The 21,231-nt window shown below is 42.2% G+C and overlaps 1 protein-coding gene across 2 annotated transcripts in view; it reads left to right on the forward strand.

The window, feature by feature from the left end:
• The window catches only part of LOC139562564 (voltage-gated delayed rectifier potassium channel KCNH1-like), a 96,405-nt gene extending 76,359 nt beyond the window's left edge, over positions 1–20,046 (forward strand). For both annotated transcript variants that reach the window (XM_071380335.1, XM_071380337.1), the window contains exons 13-14: positions 14,066–14,476; positions 14,598–20,046. In XM_071380335.1, coding sequence (XP_071236436.1) covers positions 14,066–14,476; positions 14,598–15,047 — 861 coding nt within the window. In that variant the 3' untranslated portion in view covers positions 15,048–20,046. The remainder of the gene's footprint in view (positions 1–14,065; positions 14,477–14,597) is intronic.
• The last annotated feature ends 1,185 nt before the right edge of the window (positions 20,047–21,231 follow it).

Raw genomic sequence — 21,231 nt, forward strand, 5'->3', positions numbered from 1 at the left:
TTATATGCAACGCAGGACAAGCTCGTTAACCTAGTAATATCATCAACCATGTGTAGTTAACTAGTGATTATGTGACGATTGATTGTTTTTTGTAAGATAAGTTTAATGCTAGCTAGCAACTTACCTTGGCTCCTTGCAGGTACAAGGTCCTTTTGACGCTGCACTCGCGCAACAGGTGGTCAGCCTGCCACGCAGTTTCCTCGTGGATTGCAATGTAACCGGCATCCAAAAGGGCCGATTACCGATTGTTATGACCTTGAAATCGGCCCTAATTAATCGGCCATGTCGGTCGACCTCTATTTGATACAACTCGAAATTGTAAATCTGGAACTCGGGCCTCTTTCAAGAGCTATGACCAGAAGATCACTGACATCATCATGATTCAACTTTTTTTTGGAGTTCCCAGTTGTCTTGAAAGCACCATAAATCCAGAGAATGGCAGAATTTGACAAAGTTTGATGACAAATTTGCCCACAAAGGACTGCCGCACCACCTTCCTGTTCAAGTGAGCACAGCACAACAAGGTGAGTCCAAAAACGTATTGTATGCTGCTGCATAAATTATGTAATATGCCAGGGGGATATATATGTATGTATACTGTAGCTAAGAAAGTAATGCTAAGTGTACGTTGTTCTGTAAGCTGTCAGTAGCCCATGTGCCTCACCCTAATGATTTGGTCTATTTTCACCTCTTTATTTCGCCTACTGTTCTGTTCTGACTTGGTGGTACACATGTAGCTATAACCTGTTTTTGAGAAATGTAACCATCAAACATTTTAAGAGCTTTCATTGTCTGTTTATATGCCCCCTTTATTTATTCTACGGTTCTGACTTGGTGTACAGGGAGAACACTGTAAGAACGGTTCATGTTCTGAATTCTGTCGCTGTACATTTCAAATCCGCTTGTCGTCACCTTATGCCATAGTTTGTACATCTCAATTGTCAGTAGCCATATCAGCAATGTTTTTTTAAGGCAGTAAATGAGGCTGAATGAATTGTTTCTCTGCCAGACAAGGCTCCGCTGATAGCCAGGTGTAGCGGTGGTAAGGTGTTGGGACTGCTGTTGGGACTCTGCTGTTGGGACAGCTTTATGTAGGCACTAATAGTTTGTCGGCACCGTTTGTCACCGTTATTGTGCAATTAATGTATTGTTTAGTGTTGTGTAGTGGCTTTGCTGGAATGAACCCTACAAATCCCCCCCCCCCCCCCCCCCCCACCAAGATTTACATGCCACTGGGTAAAGTACAATATGTTTGCTTCCATACTGTACATCCAGTATTGTTGTCTGTTTTTGTATCAGATAAATCAGGTGTGTGTGTACATGTGCATGCCTGTGCAGCCTGTTCGCTCCGACTAGATTTAGGACAGTACCCTTTTTTGGAAGCGATACCTCCGATACGTATGATATGTTACAAATGGTCTGGTTACTTAAGACCACATGTTACTTTAGACAGAAACGAAAGTAGGGAGGTTGGTAGGGAGGTTGGTTGGTTGGGGAGATTGGGTGAGCGTATAAGGCAAATGTCTATCAAACCACAGGTTGCGTCTTTGAATCGGGTCGGGACAGCTTTAGCATCATAGCTAATTAGCAACTTTAGCTAACCACAACCATACCAATTTGCAACTACTTAGCATGTTCGCTAACCCTAAACTGAACCACGTAAGGCTAACCTGCTAGCTATGTTACATTAACCTGCTAGCTATGTTACATTAATCTGCTAGCGAAGTTACATTAACCTGCTAGCTATGTTACATTAACCTGCTAGCTATGTTACATTAACCTGCTAGCTATGACATATGATACTGTATGACCGCTAAGAAATTATTTTCCAGGGTCGTTAGCATTAGGACAAAATACAATTTGTTCCCTAGACCTAGCTCAATATCAAGGCGTTAGATAAGAACGAGACTACAGCATCTGTAAAGTGACCATTAGACTTGTAGGTGCAACAGTTTTTAATACATTTATAATTTATCATTCTCACGTGCCAATAGAGAACCAAAGAGGTGCTACATTTTGTAGAATTTCTGACAATGCTCACATCTTTTTCATAGTTCTAAAACTTAGCCCAGCATCTCCGTTGCTCAGCAACTCAACAACACAGCTGGCCGCCTGCACCAGCCAAGCAGTCAAAAGAAGTGTCGTGTATGAGATCAAATCTAGGCTACTGTACATAGCTATATGTTGCTATTCAAGCTGAGGTTAATCAATAAATGCATACAGATGATTGTCCAACGTGAAACAATGGGTCGGTTGTTAATAGTGAGCTGTTTTCGATTTGATAAGCCAATGATTGTGGTTTTGATTAGTTAGCTATCTAGCCAGCCAGCTGCTGTACTGTAGCTAGCTAGCTAACATAACATTATACCAGATGAGAACTAAAGTTGAATATCTATCTATATTTGGTTATGGAAGGTTTTTACACATATTGCTTCGGTCATGACATTAGTTAGCTAGCTAGCTGGAGCTAGACAACAGCTGACCTAGCTAGCTACTTCACACAGCTAACGTTAGCTAGCTTATGTCCTAATGCCCGTTAGCTAGACCCAAACAGTGGTGTGGACATTTATGCACCACAACTAAATTTTGAATATATACCAAATTCTTTCACAAAACAAGCTTGCTAACAAATCACATTGTTATGGGAGCACCTCCTCTAAGAGTATGAATTAGACTGTTAGAAATGGTTTGAATCCTATGCAACCTACATACACTGTTTGAAGTACAAGACACCAACATAGCTACTGTAGTAGGTCAAAGCTGTGTGCTGGAATAGAGTATGGGAGTATGGGTGAAGTAGGTATTGTGGTGCTCATGTGGATTTCCTTTATTTTTAGGCTTCAGACCAATGCCTACTTCTCCCTTAAAACATATGTTTTTTTTTTTTGTAATACTGTACGGTTGCTATTCCAGCAGTGCAACGCCACCGGACCATTTGTGAATGGCGCTGGAGAGGCTGGCTGACGTTTTACTTGCTCCTAACCAACTGTTATTTTGTTCGGTTTTGCGTTGTTTGTAACACTTATTTTGTACATAATATTGCTGCCACAGCCTCTTATGACTGAGAATAACTACTGAACATCAGAACAGCGATTATTCACTACAAACTGGTAGAAGCTTTTTCCTTTAATGAGTCCGACGTGAAGGATATACTGCTTTCCTGGGAACAGGTCCAAATCCCCGTCATTTGCGTGAAGAAAAGACCGAGAAAAAGGGGGTGGAGGTTGAGCTACCTTCTGAGAATTCGTAGGAGTATTTGAGCGAGTAAACCCCCACTGCCATCCGTTCTATTGGCCAATGTGAAATCATTGTAAAATAAAATCGATGACCTATGAGCAAGATTAAACTATCAACGGGACATTAAAAACTGTAATATCTTATGTTTCACCGAGTCACGACTGAACGACGACATGAATAACATACAGCTGGCGGGTTTTACACTGTACAGGCAGGATAGAACAGCAGCCTCTGGTAAGACAAGGGGTGTCGGTCTTTGTATATTTGTAAACAACAGCTGGTGCACGATATCTAAGGAAGTCTCGAGGTTTTGCTTGCCTGAGGTAGAGTGTCTCATGATAAGCTGTAGACCACACTATCTACCTAGAGAGTTTTCATCTGTATTTTTCGTAGCTGTCTACATTCCACCACAGATTGATGCTGGCACTAAGACTGCACTCAATGAGCTGTATACCGCCATAAACAAACAGGAAACCGTTCATCCAGAGGCGACTCTCCTAGTGGCCGGGGACTTTAATGCAGAGAAACTTAAATCCTTTCAACCAAATTTCTACCAGTGTGTTAAATGTGCAACCAGAGGGGGAAAAAACAATAGACCACCTTTACTCCACACACAGGGACGAAAAAAGCTCTCCCTCCATTTGGAAAATCTGACCATAATTCTATCCTCCTGATTCCTGCCTACAAGCGAAAATTAAAGCAGGAAGCAGCAGTGACTCGGTCAATAAAAAAGTGGTCAGGTGAAGCAGATGCTAAGCTACAGGATTGTTTTGCTAGCACAGACTGGAATATGTTCCAAAGTGACTGTATGTAAATACCCCAACCAGAAGCCATGGATTACAGGCAACATCCGCACTGAGCTAAAGGGTAGAGCTGCCGCTTCAAGGAGCTGGAAGTTTATAAGAAATCCCGCTTTGCCCTCTGACGAACCATCAAACAGGCAAAGCGTTAATACAGGGCTAAGATCTTATCATACTACACTGGCTCCGATGCTCGTTGGAGGGGCAGGGCTTGCAAACTATTACAGACTACAAAGGGAAGTACAGCCGGGAGCTGCCCAGTGACACAAGCCTACCAGACGAGCTAAATTACTTCTATGCTCGCTTCGAGGCAAGTAACACTGAAACATGCATGAGAACATCAGCTATTCTGGACGACTGTGATCACGCACTCCGCAGTCGATGTGCGTGAGACCTTTAAACAGGTCAACATTCACAGACAGATTACCAGGACATGTACTCCAAGCATGCGCTGACCAACTGGCAAGTGTCTTCACTGACATTTTCAACCTCTCCCTGTCTGAGTCTGTAATACCAACATGTTTCAAACCCGTAGCACTCATGTCTGTAGCCATGAAGTGCTTTGAAAGGCTAGTCATGGCTCACATCAACACCATTATCCCAGAAACCCTAGACCCACTCCAATTTGCATACCGCCCCAACAGATCCACAGATGATGCAATCTCTATTGCACTCCACACTGCTCTTTCCCACCTGGACAAAAATAACACCTTTGTGAGAATGCTATTCATTGACTACAGCGCAGCGTTCAACACCATAGTGCCCTCAAAGCTCATCACTAAGCTAACGACCCTGGGACTAAACACCTCCCTCTACAACTGGATCCTGGACTTCCTGACGCGCCGCCCCCAGGTGGTAAGGGTAGGTAACAACAAATCCGCCACACTGATCCTCAACACGGGGGCCCCTCAGGGGTGCGTGCTCAGTCTCCTCCTGTACTCCCTGTTCACTCATGACTGCACGGCCAGGCACGACTCCAACACCATCATTAAGTTTGCCGATGACACAACAGTTGTAGGCCTGATCACCGACAACGATGACACAGCCTATAGGAGAGGAGGTCAGAGACCTGGCTGTGTGGTGCCAGGACAACAACCTCTCCTTCAACGTGATCAAGACAAAGGAGATGATTGTGGACTACAGGAAAAGGAGGACCGAGCACGCCCCCATTCTCATCGACAGGGCTGTAGTGGAGCAGGTTGAGAACTTCAAGTTCCTTGGTGTCCACATCACCAACACACTATCATGGACCAAGCACACCTAGACAGTCGTGAAGAGAGCACAACAAAACCTATTCCCCCTCAGGAGACTGAAAAGATTTGGCATGGGTCCCCAGATCCTCAAAAGGTTCTTGAGCTGCACCATCAAGAGCATCCTGACTGGTTGCATCACTGCCTGGTATATGGCAAATGCTCGGCCTCCGATCGCAAGGCACTACAGAGGGTAGTGCATCAGGCCCAGTACATCACTGGGGACAAGCTTCCTGCCATCCAGGACATCTATACCAGGCGATGTCAGAGGAAAGCCCTAAAAATTGTCAAAGACTCCAGCCACCCTAGTCATAGACTGTTCTCTCTGCTACCGCATGGCAAGCTGTACCGGAGCGCCAAGTCTAGGTCCAAGAGGCTTCTACCCCCAAGCCATAAGACTCCTGAACAGCCAATCAAATGCATTGCCCCCCCCGTTCTTTTACTCTGCTGCTACTCTGTTATTATCTATGCATAGTCACTTTAATAACTCTACCTACATGTACATATTACCTCAATTACTTCGCCTAAACGGTGCCCCCGCACATTGACTCTGTACCGGAACCCCCTGTATATAGCCTCGTTATTGTTATTTTACTGCTGCTCTTTAATTATTTGTTACTTTTATATCTTCTTCTTTTTTTTCTTTTTTTTTACTGCATTGTTAAGGGCTTGTCAGTAAGCATTTCACTGTAAGGCCTACACCTGTTGTATTCGGCGCATGTGACAAATACAATTTGATTTGATTTAACATATGATACGAAGTGGAGGGATGTAAAATATCATACGAAATATAGGGACCAAAAAAAACATAATATCATGCGAGTGGGTGTGCGACCAGGTTGGCTTGTGTGGGCCTACAGTGCCTTAAAGTATTCATACCTCTTGACTTATTCCACATTTTGTTGATTAATGAAATAGATTGGTTATCTACACACAACACCCCATAATAACGATTACAGATGTGAGTATTTCTGGACAAGTCTCTAAGAGCTTTGCATACGTGGATTGTGCAATATTTGCACATTGTTCTTCAAGGTCTGGTTGTTCATCATTGCTAGACAGACATTTTCAAGTCTTTCCATAGATTTTCAAACAGATTTAAGTCAAAACTTGCCACTCAGCAACATTCAATGTCGTCTTGGTAAGCAACTCCAGTGTATATTTGGCTTTGTGTTTTAGGTTACTGTCCTGCTGAAAGGTGAATTTGTCTCCCAGTGTCTGTTGGAAAGCAGAATGAACCAGGTTTTCCTCTAGGATTTTGCCTGTGATTAGCTCTATTCCGTTTCTTTTTACCAGCATACCCATAACATGATGCTGCCACCGCCGCGCTTGAAAATATGAAGAGTGGTACTCCGTGATGTGTTGGATTTGCCCCAAACATTACGCTTTGTATTCAGGACATAAAGCCAATTTGTTTGCACTTTTACTTTAGTGCCGTATTGCGAACAGGATGCATGTTTTGGAATATTTTTATTATGTATAGGCTTCCTTCTTTTCACTCTGTCATTTAGGTCAGTATTGTGGAGTAACTACAGTGTTGTTGAGCCATCCTCAGTTTTCTCCTATCACAGCCATTAAACTCTGTAACTGTTTTAAATTCACCATCACCCTCATTATCCCTGAGTGGTTTCCTTCCTGTCTGACAACTGAGTTAGGAAGGACGCCTGTATCTTTGTAGTGACTGGCTGTATTGATTAGAGGTCGACCGATTAATTGGCATGGCAGATTAATTTCGGCCGATTTCAAGTTTTCATAACAATCGGTAATCGGCATTTTTGGACACCGATTATGGCCGATTACATTGCATTCCATGAGGAAACTGCGTGGTAGGCTGACCACCTGTTACGTGAGTACAGCAAGGAGCCTAGGTAAGTTGCTAGATATTACTAGGTTAACTAACTTGTCCTGCCGTTGCATATAACAGCACCTTCCTGCGTTTGCCAGCAGCTCTTCGCAATGCTTGAAGCAAGCCTATCAACTCCCGAGATTAGGCTGGCAATACTATAGTGCCTATAAGAACATCCAATAGTCAAGGTATATGAAATACAAATGGTATAGAGAGAAATATTCCTATAATTCCTATAATAACTACAACCTAAAACTTCTTAACTGGGAATATTGAAGACTCATATTAAAAGGAACCACCAGCTTTCATATGTTCTGAGCAAGGAACTTAAACGTTAGCTTTTTTACATGGCACATATTGCACTTTTACTTTCTTCTCCAACACTGTGTTTTTGCATTATTTAACCCAAATTGAACATGTTTCATTATTTATTTGAGACTAAATAGATTTTATTTATGTATTTTATTAAGTTGAAATAAGTGTTCATTCAGTATTGTTGTAATTGTCATTATTACATATATATATAATAATCGTCCGATTTAATCGATATCGGCTTTTTTTGGTCCTCCAATAATCGGTATCGGCGTTGAATAATCATAATCGGTGGACCTCTAGTTGTCACGCCCTGACCATAGTTTGCTTTGTATGTTTTATGTTTTGGTTGATCAGGGTGTGATCTGTGTGGGCATTCTATGTTGTATGTCTGGTTTGTCTATTTCTATGTGTTTGGCCTGATATGGTTCTCAATCAGAGACAGGTGTTTTGCGTTGTCTCTGATTGGGAACCATATTTAGGTAGCCTGTTTTGTATTGTGGGTTGGGGGTTATTGTCTATGTGTAGTGTTTGTGTCAGCACTAGTTTTCATTAGCTTTACGTTCGTCGTTTATTGTTTTGTATTAGTTTGTCAAGTGTTCTTCATTTTCGTCTTCGTTAAATAATTCAAGAATGTATTCATTTCACGCTGCGCCTTGGTCCTTCTCTCTTCAACGTTACGACGAGTGTGACACTAGTATTGATACACCATCCAAAGTGTAAGAACTAACTTCACCATGCTCAATGGGATATTCAATGTCAGCTTAAAAAAATAAACAATACCACTACCAACCTACCAATAGGTGCCCTTCTTTGCGAGGCATTGGAAAATCTCCCTGATTTTTGTGGTTACATCTGTGTTTGAAATTCACTGCTCGGCTTAGGGACCTTACAGATAATTTTATGTGTGGGGTCCAGAGATGAGGTAGTCATTCACAAATCATGTTAAATACTATTGTTGCACAGAGAGTCCATGCACCTTATTATGTGACTTGTTCAAGACATTTTTACGCCCAAATTTATTTAGGCTTAATACTCTCTGAAGGCACTGTATATGTGGGCTAGTGACAGAGTTAACGTTAGTGTTTGCCATGATTACCCCCCCCCCCCCCCCCATATGATGAGAGTCACTGGCTTAACCTAAATTAAGCTTGCCTCCTTACATAAAATAAAAAATACCCAACTGACGTGAAGCTTTTGTTCTCTGAAGCAGCCAGCTGGCAATTCAGCAGCTCACTGAATAATAGATGCCAAGCCACGTCTCTGACTTCGATGTTCATGACACCATAATTTCGCTTTGGGGTTGGAGGCTTAGAACCCTGTAGAGAGGTGTGATATTTAATGCATTACTTGGTAAGAGGAATTATATTGTGCAGATTTTAGCATGTAAATCTTGGTGGGGCAAACTGCCCAAAAAATTGAGGGATGCATTCCAGCAAAGCCTTTTCTGGCAGCAAAACAGTTAATTCAGCCTCATTTACTGCCTTTTTAAAAAACATAGCTGGTATGGCTGACTTGCTTAAACAAAAGTTGTTTCTACTGACAATTTAGATGTACAAACTATGGCATAAGGGAACAATGAGCGGATAAGAGGCAATCCGAGCTAGGACGGACGTAGTTATCGCTCTTACATTATTCCACCTGTACACCAAGTCAGAACTGTAGGATAAATGAAGGTGGCATATAAGCAGACAATGAAAGCTCTTACAATATTCAACGATTACATTTCTCTAAAACAGGCTATAGGCTACATGTGCACCACCAAGTCAGAACAGTAGGCTAAGGTATGAGGGGGGAAATTATTAGGGTGAGACACATGGGCTACTAACAGCTTACTACCCTTATGTATTCTGTGGCCAAGAAAGTAATGCTATCTCCCTGGCATATTACATCATTCATGCAGCAACTTACAAGACATTTTAGACTTACCTTGTTGGATGACGGCTGGATGACGGCTGAAAATTATTTTCCCAGTCGAAGCTAGTTTCTTTCAGAGTTCCCAGTTGTCTTGAACTCACTGAAGTCTGATATTTCCCAGTTCCGAGTTTCCAGTTGTTTTGAACGTGGCAGAAGTCATGCTGGATTGACAGCATGGCCAAAGTATTCAAACTTTAGCAATTTGAAATCAAGAAATTGGGGAGGAAAAGAGGGTAAAAAAATAAAGGATAAACATTCACATACAACGCCATGGGCCAGAAGTTACGATCTTGTCTCATTGCTGCAACTCCCCTACCGAAGGTCGAGAGCCAAGCCGCACTGCTTCTTGACACACTGCTCGCTTAACCCGGAAGCCAGCCTCCGACACCAATGTGTCGGAGGAAACACCACCGAGCTGATGACCAAGGTCAGCTTGCAGGTGCCCGGCCCACCACAAGCAGTTGCTAGAGCACGATGAGACAAGGAAATCCTGGTCGGCCAGACCCTCCTCTAACCCAGACAGCGCTGGGACAATCGTGCGCTGTCCCATGGGTCTCCCGGTCACGGCCCGGCAGTGACACATCCTGGGTTCAAACCCAAGGCTGCAGTCGTGCCTCAGTGTAACGGCCGTCTGAAGAAGAAGGAGTGGACCAAAGCGCAGCGTGGTAAGTGTTCATGATTTATTAATAAAACTGAACACCAAATAACAAAACAACAAAGAGAACGAATGAAACCGAAACAGTTCTGTCAGGTGCAGAAACACAAAACAGAAAACAACTACCCACAAAACACAGGTGGGAAAAGGCTACCTAAGTATGGTTCTCAATCAGAGACAACGATAGACTGATAGACCTCTGATTGAGAACCACACCCGGCCAAAACCAAAGAAATACAAAACATAGAAAATGAACATAGAATGCCCACCCAAATCACACCCTGACCAAACCAAAATAGAGACATAAAAAGATCTCTACGGTCAGGGCGTGACACTCAGCACTCGTGGATTTTGCCATTTCTAACTTCTTGTGTAATGGTTATGTCCAATGGCCAATGAGCACCAATACGTTATATAATCCATCATTTCTCTTCATATGACAAGGATTGAATAGGATTTGCTAGTAGATTGTTGACTTGATTCATGATGACGACTGCTTATCTAGCTTGCCAGCTATCATTTTGAAAGTATGATGTTAACATGATCAGTCCAATCCAAGCTTGCCAGCTATCGTTTTGAAAGTATTATGTTGACATGATCAGTCCAATCAAAGCTAAGGTAGATATAACATGATTTGAAGTCATTTTATCTGTTGCCAATGACCTTGAGCCTTTTAAGATGGGCACTTCTAATGTAAGTCTATGGCAGCACCCAAGGGCTTGAATTTTCAAGCTTTACTCGTAGTGTCCCCTTGAGTGACAGAACACTGAGTCAATCATGGTGCAACTAGAGAATATTACCAACCCCTACGGTCCGTATTTTCCACTGGCTGCCCCACCACCACAGAAAGCACTGAGCTAGGCTAAAACACCTGCATACATTTAAAAAAAAAAATCTGATCAATCTACACACAATACCCCATAATGACAAAACAAAAACAGGTTTTTAGACATTTTAGCTAATTTATTAAAAATGAAAAACAGAAATACCACATTTACATAAGTATTCAGACCCTTTACTCAGTACTTTGTTGTATCACCTTTGGCAGCAATTACAGCCTTGAGTCTTCTTGGGTATGACGCTACAAGCTTGGCACACCTGTATTTGGGGAGTTTCTCCCATTCTTCTCTGCGGATCCTCTCAAGCTCTGTCAGGTTGGATGGGAAGCGTTGCTGCACAGCTATTATCAGGTCTCCAGAGATGTTCGATCGGGTTCAAGGTCCTGCGCGCCCTGGAGCAGGTTTTCATCAAGGATCTCTGCTCTTTGCTCCGTTCATCTTTCCCTCGATCCGGACTACTCTCCCAGTCCCTGCTGCAGAAAAACATCCCCACAGCATGATGCTGCCACAACCATGCTTCACCGTAGGGATGGTGCCAGGTTTCCTCCAGACGTGACACTTGGTTTTCAGGCCGAAGAGTTGAATCTTGGTTTCATCAGACCAGAGAATCTTGTTTCTCATGTTCTGAGAGTCTTTAGGTGCCTTTTGGCAAACTCCAAGCAGGCTGTCATGTGCCTTTTACTGAGGAGTGGCTTCTGTCTGGCCACTCTACCATAAAGGCCTAATTGGTGGAGTACTGCAGAGATGGCTGTCCTTCTGGAAGGTTCTCCCATCTCCACAGAGGAACTCTGCACCTCTGTCAGAGTGACCACCGGGTTCTTGGTCACCTCAATCTAATCAAGGCCCTCCTCCCCCAATTTCTCAGTTTGGCCGGGCAGCCAGCTCTAGGAAGAGTCTTGGTGGTTCCAAACTTCTTCCATTCAAGAATGATGGAGGCCAATGTGTTCTTGGGGACCTTCAATGCTGCAGACATTTTTTTGGTTCCCTTCACCAGATCTGTACCTCGGCACAATCCTGTCTCTACGGACAATTATTTCAACCACAAGGCTTGGGTTTTGTTCTGACATGCACTGTCAACTATGGGACCTTATATAGTATGTGCCTTTCCAAATCATGTTCAATCAATTGAATTTACCACAGGTGGACTCCAGTCAAGTTGTAGAAACATCTCAAGGATGATCAATGGAAACAGGATGCACCTGAGCTCAATTTCAAGTCTCATAGCAAAGGGTCTGAATACTTATGTAAATAAAGTATTTCTGTTTTTGCAAAAATTGCAAAAATTCGGTTTTTGCTTTGTCATTATGGGGCATTGTGTGTACATTGCTAGGAATTTGTATTTATTTAATCAATTTTAGAATTAGCTTGTAACGTAACAGAATGTGGGTAAAGGGAAGGGGTCTGAATACTTTCAGAATGCACTGTATATATATATATATATATTTTTTTTTTAGCTAAACAGGTGGGGCTCTGTCCCACCTGCCCTGTTGTGAAGTAGTTTAACAAACTACTAATGATAAACCAGCAGATTGGCCTTTTGGGTAAAACATTTTCTACAAGCTTGCAGGTATAATGATTTATAACTTGTTATAAGCATGTATGCATTTCGCATATGTCTGCAGGATTTAGGGTTTCACTCAAATGTAATAGTTTTCAAAAGCAATCTAGAATGTGCTGCTAAATCTTTGTCTCCATAGATGTGAGGATAGCCATGCTAATCTATTTGTCATTTAATATTTCAGTCTTGTGTGTGTGTGTGTTTGTCCAGTGAATCAATAAGTACATTTTTGCAATGAACATCATAAGATGAGCTCATTTTCTTCAATATTTTGTTTAATATCTCCTGTTCGAACACTGATTGCCTGTAGTTCATATTTTTCAACTCCATTGCATATATTATCTATCTTTCTCTACCTCTTTAGCTCTCTCTTTCCCATAGACTTCCAGTCATTGCGCTAACGCTAGTTAGCATTGGCTCGCAAAACTACCTCTTTCTTCATACTGAACACAGAGACATAAAAATGGCATCTACAAGTTCATCTGGCTCAAGTAGGTAAAGGGTCTCATTGCCAAAATCCCGAAGTATCCCTTTAATGAGGAAATCAATCTCAGACCTTTATTTTTTTATGTATCATGGCCATGTTTTGATTTATTTTTATCAATATTGTTTTGACATTGCACAAGTCATGGTAGCATTGCTTTGAAAAACATGGGCCCTATCAATATCATGTTGACTTATGATTTTGTCTAAATGTACTGTGTATGTAGACTTTTGTAAATATTGTATGTAGAAAAAATATTGTCAACTGTGACTTACTAATTGATTGCTATCTAATTGTCTAATTGAAATGACCAATTGTTGCCAATTGTTGTTCACTCAAACTTGTATGAATACAGACTGCAGGAGTTTTCTCACACAGCACACCCTTGAAAAAGACCAAGTTGAAACGTTAGGTGTTTGTGCTGGCTCTAAATAAATGAAAATACTAAGCATAGAACTTTGATATTTTGCGTGTGCTTTTCCTTATGAATATAGATTTACAAATCCTTAGAAATGTGTTGTGCATGAATGGTTAAAGTAATGTAATTTGTGGGACAACATGGACAACATTTTCTGTGTAAAATAGTGTATCAACATAAATACAACAATCTTTTTCTAAATGTCACCCAGAATAATCAAAAATGGCTGCTTTGTGTTTTGGTTAAAGTTCTGCTAAAGAATGCTTGAGTTTCTGTTGAGAAAAAGGTCTAGAAACAAGAGGAGCCATTTATATTCCTTTGAGGGATTCCTCAAAAGGCATTATTTGCTGTGTTTTCAGTCTGATGGGTTTAAATTAGTAATGCACTGTACCTGCACTTCCATGCCTTTAGCGTTACTGCATTATCTGTCTGCTTACCTACTATAGATACTTACCTGTGTGCTAGTCTTAACTGTCAGAGAAGCTCATCATCGAACAGAGCTGAATTTGGTGCAGATACACATTGATGATTTTTCACTTACCTAAACTTAGTTGATTGACCCAATTTTATTTTATTTTTTATTTTATTTTAAAGTGCACATTCTGGTTTATTGGTTAGTTTCAGCAATCTCCGGATAGCTTAGCATAATGAGGTTAGACATACCACCCAATGCACAACATGAGCTACATAACACAGGATGGAGTTCATAGTTGAATTGAACTAATCAAGAGCCTGTTGTCTCTCTACAGATTGTGTTCAGAAAGATCAGCGATGTGAAACGAGAGGAGGAGGAGCGCCTGAGACGAAAGAATGAGGCGCCCCTCAACCTCCCGCCGGACCATCCGGTCCGTCGGCTCTTCCAGCGGTTCCGGCAGCAGAAGGAGGCCCGTGTACATCAGGAGCGGGCTGACCCATCCGATGACCTGGAGAGAGGCCAGACCGTTTATGTTGAGCCCATTCCCATCCATGAAATCATCACCACCACCAGCATTGTCACCGTCACCGAAAGTCCAGCCACGCCCATTCCTTCAATCTCCATCTTGGCGTCCACAACCTCCGGCCCCTCAGAAAAAGCCCAGCTCCAGGCCCCGTCTCTCCAATTGTCCGAGCCAGCCAAGGTCAAAGGCTGGGGTCGCTTCAAGGAGTCCAACTGGAACAAGGTATGACCAGAAACATAACATATTTACACCAGGATTCCCAGCCTGGCATTAGATAGCCTTAGTGATGATTCAATAGCTCTCCAGCCATCTGCATTAATACATTATATTCTTAATTTCCAAGGTGTCCAAAGCCGAGTCCATGGAGACGCTACCCGAACGGACCAAGGCAGGGGCAGCCCACGAGTCCCAGACCTCGCTCAAGAAAACTGGCTCGTGTGACAGCGGCATTACCAAGAGCGATCTGCGCCTGGACAACGTGGGGGACGGCGCCCGAACCACGGGCAACACGCCACAGGACCGCAGCCCTGTGGTACCCCCTGAGGTGGCCAAGCAGCACGCCTTCTACCCTATCCCAGAGCAGACTCTCCATGCTTCCCTCCTGGAGCTCAAGCTGGAGCTCAAAGAAGACTTGAAGGCCTTGAACACCCGCATGGCCAGCCTGGAGGCTCAGCTAGCAGAGGCTCTGAAGCTCCTCAAGGCTCAAAGGAGAGCTCCCAGCTCCCCCAAGCCTCTATTTGATATCTCCAGACCCACTTCGCCAGACTCGGACAAGGAGGACATATTTTCGTAGAAGCAAAGAGGGGCTTATGTTGAGTGTGTGAAGACGGTTAACAGATTCAGAAAATCTTTATTGTCCCAATGCTGGGCAATATGGTTATAGGGTCAGAGATGCTGGAAGTTGTTGGCGTGTCTCAGCTGAGGCCAATGCTTAGCCCTCCCCTTGCTGATGCCTGTGAAAAGCAGCAGATGATGATGCTACGATGCTGTTAATTTAAAGAGAACCTGGTGGTTTTACCCCTGTGGGCCATGGAACCTTGGAGTTGACCCTGTTGGTCACTTTGAAGATTCTGGGGTGAGTGCGGTGAAAGGGTTTCAAGGCACAGTGCAGTGACCGCAAGACCACCATGGGTTTGGCTACCCTCTGTGACACACAGACACAGGTTCACACCTATACTCCTGTACGCTTGTGTTGTGCTAGTCTGCTCGCGCACACCGGCTGTATATTTTGGTAGAGCCTTTATTTTTTTTACCAGTCTATGGAGTAAAAGCAGAGCAGCAATGAATGTTGTATTGTTCATTTTCATTATCCTTGTAGATCTCCAGTGGGATCACTATCTATCAGTGGTTCTCAGAGTATCTATAAGGGGTGAATACATATTTGACTTTCTTTGTGCCTACAGTGTACAATAGATTATGTATGTATTCACAATGTCATTCTATCACCCTGTAATACTTTACAATACTTTTTGTATACACTACATATATATATATTTATAAAAGTATGTGGACACCCCTTCAAATGAGTGGATTCAGCTATTTCAGCCACACCCGTTGCTAACAGGTGTATAAAATCGAGCACATAGCCATGCACTCTCCCTAGACAAACACTGGCAGTAGAATGGTCTTACTGAAGAGCTCAGTAACTTTCAACGTGGCACTGTCATAGCATGCCACTTTTCAAACAAATCAGTAAATCAAATTTCTGCCCTGCCCTGGTCAACTGTAAGGGCTGTTTTTCATGGTTCGGGCTAGGCCCCTTAGTTCCAGTGAAGGGAAATCTTATCTCTACAGCATACGATGACATTCTAGACGATTCTGGGCTTTCAACTTTGTGGCAATAGTTTGGGGAAGGCCCTTTCCTGTTTCAACATGACAATGCCCCCGTGCACAATGCGAGGTCCATACAGAAACGGATGCCGAGATCGGTGTGAAAGAACTCGACTGGCCTGCACAAAGCCCTGACCTCAACCCCATCAAACACCTTTGGGACGAATTGGAATGCTGACTGCGAGCCAGGCCTAATCGCCCATCATCAGTGCCCGACCTCACTAATGCTCTTGTGCCTGAATGGAAGCAAGTCCCTGCAGCACTGTTCCAACATCTAGTCTAGCCTTCCCAGAAGAGTGGAGGCTGTTATAGCAGCAAAGGGGGACCAACTCCATATTAATGCCCATGATTTTGGAATGAGATGTTCAGCGAGCAGGTGTCCACTTACTTTTGGTCATGTCGTGTACCTTGGGGTTGCCTTTATAAATGCAAAAAGGCTATACATGCATTCAACACAGGTGGTACTGTACATTGAGCTTTGTACTTGCTATAAATCATTCAATATAGATATTGCTCCTGGCATACTATCAATGCATTCATAAACACACAGGTGGTTCACAGAATATATATATATATATTTTTTCCAACTTTAATACTGTAATCTGTGTCATCGTCTTTAAACCTGATGGAGGAGGCTGTGTTCACCAATCAGAGCTCAGCACCGTCACGTTTAGCCTATCAATCTTCTGGTCTGTGCACAGAGAACCCTGACTGACTGATCGAAGACCAGCATGGTCTTTATAAAGAACTCAAACTCCAACCCCCTTTCAGACTGACCGTCCATCACCGTATGTCTTAGCAGTTTTCTGTTCAATAGGATATCCATAGCCAAGTAACCAACAACCAACCACCTTTTGTTGACTGCTTGGTCAGTATTCTTGGCCGATGGTTCCAGTGCTGGGAATGTCTCTGAACTGTTTCAGTTGCAACAACACTCCACCTCGCCATGTTGTGCTGTTTGCATGTGGAGGAGGTTGCTTTATTTAGCTGATTCTTCTTTCTTTTTTTTCATCTAACCGATGGCATTTGTAACGGGGTCTTCCTAAAAAAAAGACTTCACTGCAAAGCATGACTTGCTGCATGACTCGCATTGTTAAACATACATTTATTTCAGTACTGTTTGGCCCTGCATCTTGCCGTAGGCTAGTTTACTGTATACTACTGTGAACTCCATTGCTGAATATCAAAGGCAGACATAACTTTGAGGTCTGTGAATTAGTAATCAATGTAAATGTTTTAAATCTAATTTATATACACAGGACATGTAGATTACCTTCTGTCACTAATTGGAAACTAGCAGTGCCAAAGTTCTCAACCACTGTGTTCACATCTTCAATAAAGTGGGCACCTTCAGTGAGTTTAACATAACTAATCACATCCTAGCAGTGTCATCTTAATAGACAGTATGATGATGATGATCTTTCTGTTAACTGCTGCCAGAGTTCCTCCTGTTACTATATGGGACTAACTGCCATTTGGGCCCGGTGTCTTGCATGCAACAAGACACTGTTAGCCTGTATTCAAGCCTCGGCATTAGTTTGGGTAGCTAAAGTGAGTCTTCAGGTCTCTGGCAAGGTTACTAATCCTGTGAGTGGGGTTCACTAAACCAACTACATTTATATGTAGTTCATTATCAGTCTTAAGGGAGGTCTCCACGGTTCAGTGTTCCCATTGGGCTACATAACGCTACATAATGGCTACATTGGGGTACATAATGGCTGCATTGTGCTACAAATTCCGCAGATGGCTACAAACATAGACAGCCACAACACTGCACTCAATTTATTAATTATGTAGTAAAAGAGCAAAAAATCATATATCTGCTGTAACTGCCTGCAATTACAATGCGTGAACTAAATCCAACCCATATCGTGATCGTGTTACATTAGGCTACATTTTGATGATTTGTTCATGCTGGAATCTGAAGGAAACTACGACTTATGAATGTTACCATGTTTATCTTTCGACCATACACAACATGGAATGTGGAGGGTCATCACTTACAGACAATATTAGCAATAATTATGAATAGTATAATTAGATCCTGGACAGATATTAATTGTAGTCAACAGAAGCACACTACGTAAAGCCAATATGTATAGTGCTTTATGACTTGTCATATGCATATATGACCCTTCAAAATGTGTTGTTATAGGCTATGTTATGCATTTATATTAAGCATTTCTTTCTGAAAATAGCTGTTATGTATTAAGGATCACTATGAGATGAGATAAGACATTGTAAGGATCATATGCTTATTGCAAGTCTTATAATGCATTATAACAACATCATGCATTATCCGTGTTGGCGTTAAGTAAAGTGGTACCCTGTAAACTATACAGTTATGATTGTTTACTGCTGACCCGAATGACCCCTATTGGTGTAAATGTGTTACTATTTTCTAGTAAATTGGAAACAAATGCACACACTTTACTTAAACATACCTTAACTTTGGCCTAGATTCAAGGTCTCCATGATACGGAGAAGTGAACATAAAGAGAGGATAGCTTGTTTATTTTTTAACACATTTAGCTTGACATACGGTATAGTAATGTTTAATGGGCCAATGCCTGAGTAAGGGGGTGTTGTTTGAATGAGAAAAATGAGGCTGTACTCTATGCATTATAATGCTCAAATGTTTCTAAATATTATAGCATGCTTTTGTTAAGTGTCCCAAAATGGCCACCATGGGCAACTACAACAATGATGTCATTTGGTTGGTGCATATTGCTGTAATGTAACTTTATTCTTCAATATGTTTCCATCTGAAATCACATCAAATGTACATCAATAATGCATTTACCACACTTATATGGAAACTTGATGTACATTCTCATGCCAGCTGCTTTGATGCATGTGTACAATATTTGATGATAAACTTTTAGAAGTATTTATTCTTGGCTCAGTGTGTTCACCTGCATTAATGGGTGATCCCTATGTGTTGGGTTTTATTACTGTGATGACATCACAGAGGAGAAGGGTTGTTTAGAACATCAATTGATAGAGAGCATCACGATTCGATGGTGGGTAATCTGGGTCTCAAAGTTTTCTCCTAGGCTCCTCCCCCTTATCTACATTGATCGGAAAAGACTTGACAGTTAAAACCTTATGGTGGACGCACGTCATTAGGCTAGCTTTAACCTGGTCAGTTCTTTCAGATCAGTGCAATAAACTAGAGGAAGCTATGAGAGAACTGACATTTTAGACAATTGAGAAAGAGCCTACCAGTTATTCAGCTAGTCCTTGTCTGCGTCCCAAATCGCACCCTATTTTCTATATAGGACACTACTTTTGAACTTTTCAAAATATGTCCACTATATAGGGAACAGGGTGCGATTTGGGATGCAAAACTTCCATGCATGAGCCTGGTCAGTAAAACCTGATCATCACCAACACCTTGTTTAAAGGCCCAGACTCCCAGAGCACCAAAAAGCCCTTAAACTTGACTCTCTGTTGCACTCCTTAAAACATGTGAGCATGATTACTTCAGACCAGTTTAAACATTAAACTATTTTTGTGGTCAGCTCAGGGTTGCTGCCTAGTGGCACTATGTATTTACATACTACTTTGGAATGTCATGTGGAGAGAGAGAGAGAGAGAGAGAGAGAGAGAGAGAATATTGGTTACACTTTACTTTAAGGGTACCAACAGTATATAAGGACTTTAACACATTCATAATGAAAATGTTTTTTGACCTACTGTAGTTGTCATAAGCATTTAGTAAAGGTACTGTATATGTGCTGTATATGGGTTATGCATATGTTATGAAGTGCTTATGTAGATACCCTTCAAGTAAAGTGTTACTAAAAGATCAAACATGAATATAAATATATCACGAGGACAGTAGTCACTCTACTCATACGTTCCCTGTAATGATACTGTACATGTAGTTCTTGTAAGCACAAATGAGAGTATTTGTAATGATATGTAAAATACTATTTATAATAAATATTTTATACATAGCAGTGTGTCGTTTGGTGTTGAAGGGGGGGGTTCTTCATTTCAAACACAATTGTGTGATGTTGAAGAAATAAGAAGTTGATGAAATACAAATAGTTTATTCTAAAGATGGCTTAGCAGTTCAGACGTCATTTCTGTTTCGTATTGTCGTGTCCTGTATATATATATATTTACACCTTTCTTCGCATATCTTTATATATTTTATTAACCAAGAACTCAACTACAAAAGCTTCCCTGCAAAAGCTTTCCTGCAACCCGCTTCACCAATTACAAAAAAGTATTATTTACCTCAAATCTGAAAAACCACCGTGGAAGCTATCCAGGGGCTAATTCAGAAGCTAGCCAGAAAGCTAACCAGAAGCTATCCGATAGCTAGCCAGAAGCTAATCTGTAGCTGCCCAGAAATTAGCCGGTCTGCTGGCTAGCGTTGGTGTTTCAGCTGCCCACGTTTTGTGGTCATCAGCTATTCCTTTAGCTCGATAATCTACCGGCACTTTTGTGCAACGCGACTCGGACCGGAGCATTCCGGGACTTTTTTTTTCTCTCAGTTTCCCCGGATTTCAGCCGCAGGCTCTGGACATTTGCAGCTAGCTAGCTGCAAACCGTGTGACTACTGGCTTACGTCGATCCCGGAGCAAACTCAAATCATTCCGGAGCTAGCCAGCTGAGGAGTCCCATCAGCCATTCCTGGGCTACAGCCACCTATCCGGACCCGTTTTTTTGTTGTTTTGTTGTTGCTGCAGATACGGAGCCCCACCGGGCCTTCACGACTGGCTGCCGACGTTATCTGCCCGAGGGAGTTATCCAACTGGCACCTCCGTCCCGACGTTACCTGAACGCTCATCTGGGACCCGCTAACCGTTAGCTGTCTTATCGGCTGCTATCTGAATAAGTATATCGGACAATTATTATTATTATTTATTTATTTTTATTTTTTTCTTGGGTCACTATATCTATTTTGCCAATTTGGATTGATCCCCTCTACCACACGGAACCCCACTAACCTACCGACGGAAACGCACGAGGTATCTACAAACAGACTTCCATACTATGCTATCTTGCTACCGATAGCCATCTACCCGGCCAGCTGTCTGGATCGCCGTGACCCCAACCAACCTCTACTCACTGGACCCTTATTGATCACTCGATTAAGCATGCCTCTCCTTAATGTAAATATGCCTTGTCCA

Source organism: Salvelinus alpinus, chromosome 32, assembly GCF_045679555.1.
Source record: "Salvelinus alpinus chromosome 32, SLU_Salpinus.1, whole genome shotgun sequence".
Taxonomy (NCBI): domain Eukaryota; kingdom Metazoa; phylum Chordata; class Actinopteri; order Salmoniformes; family Salmonidae; genus Salvelinus; species Salvelinus alpinus.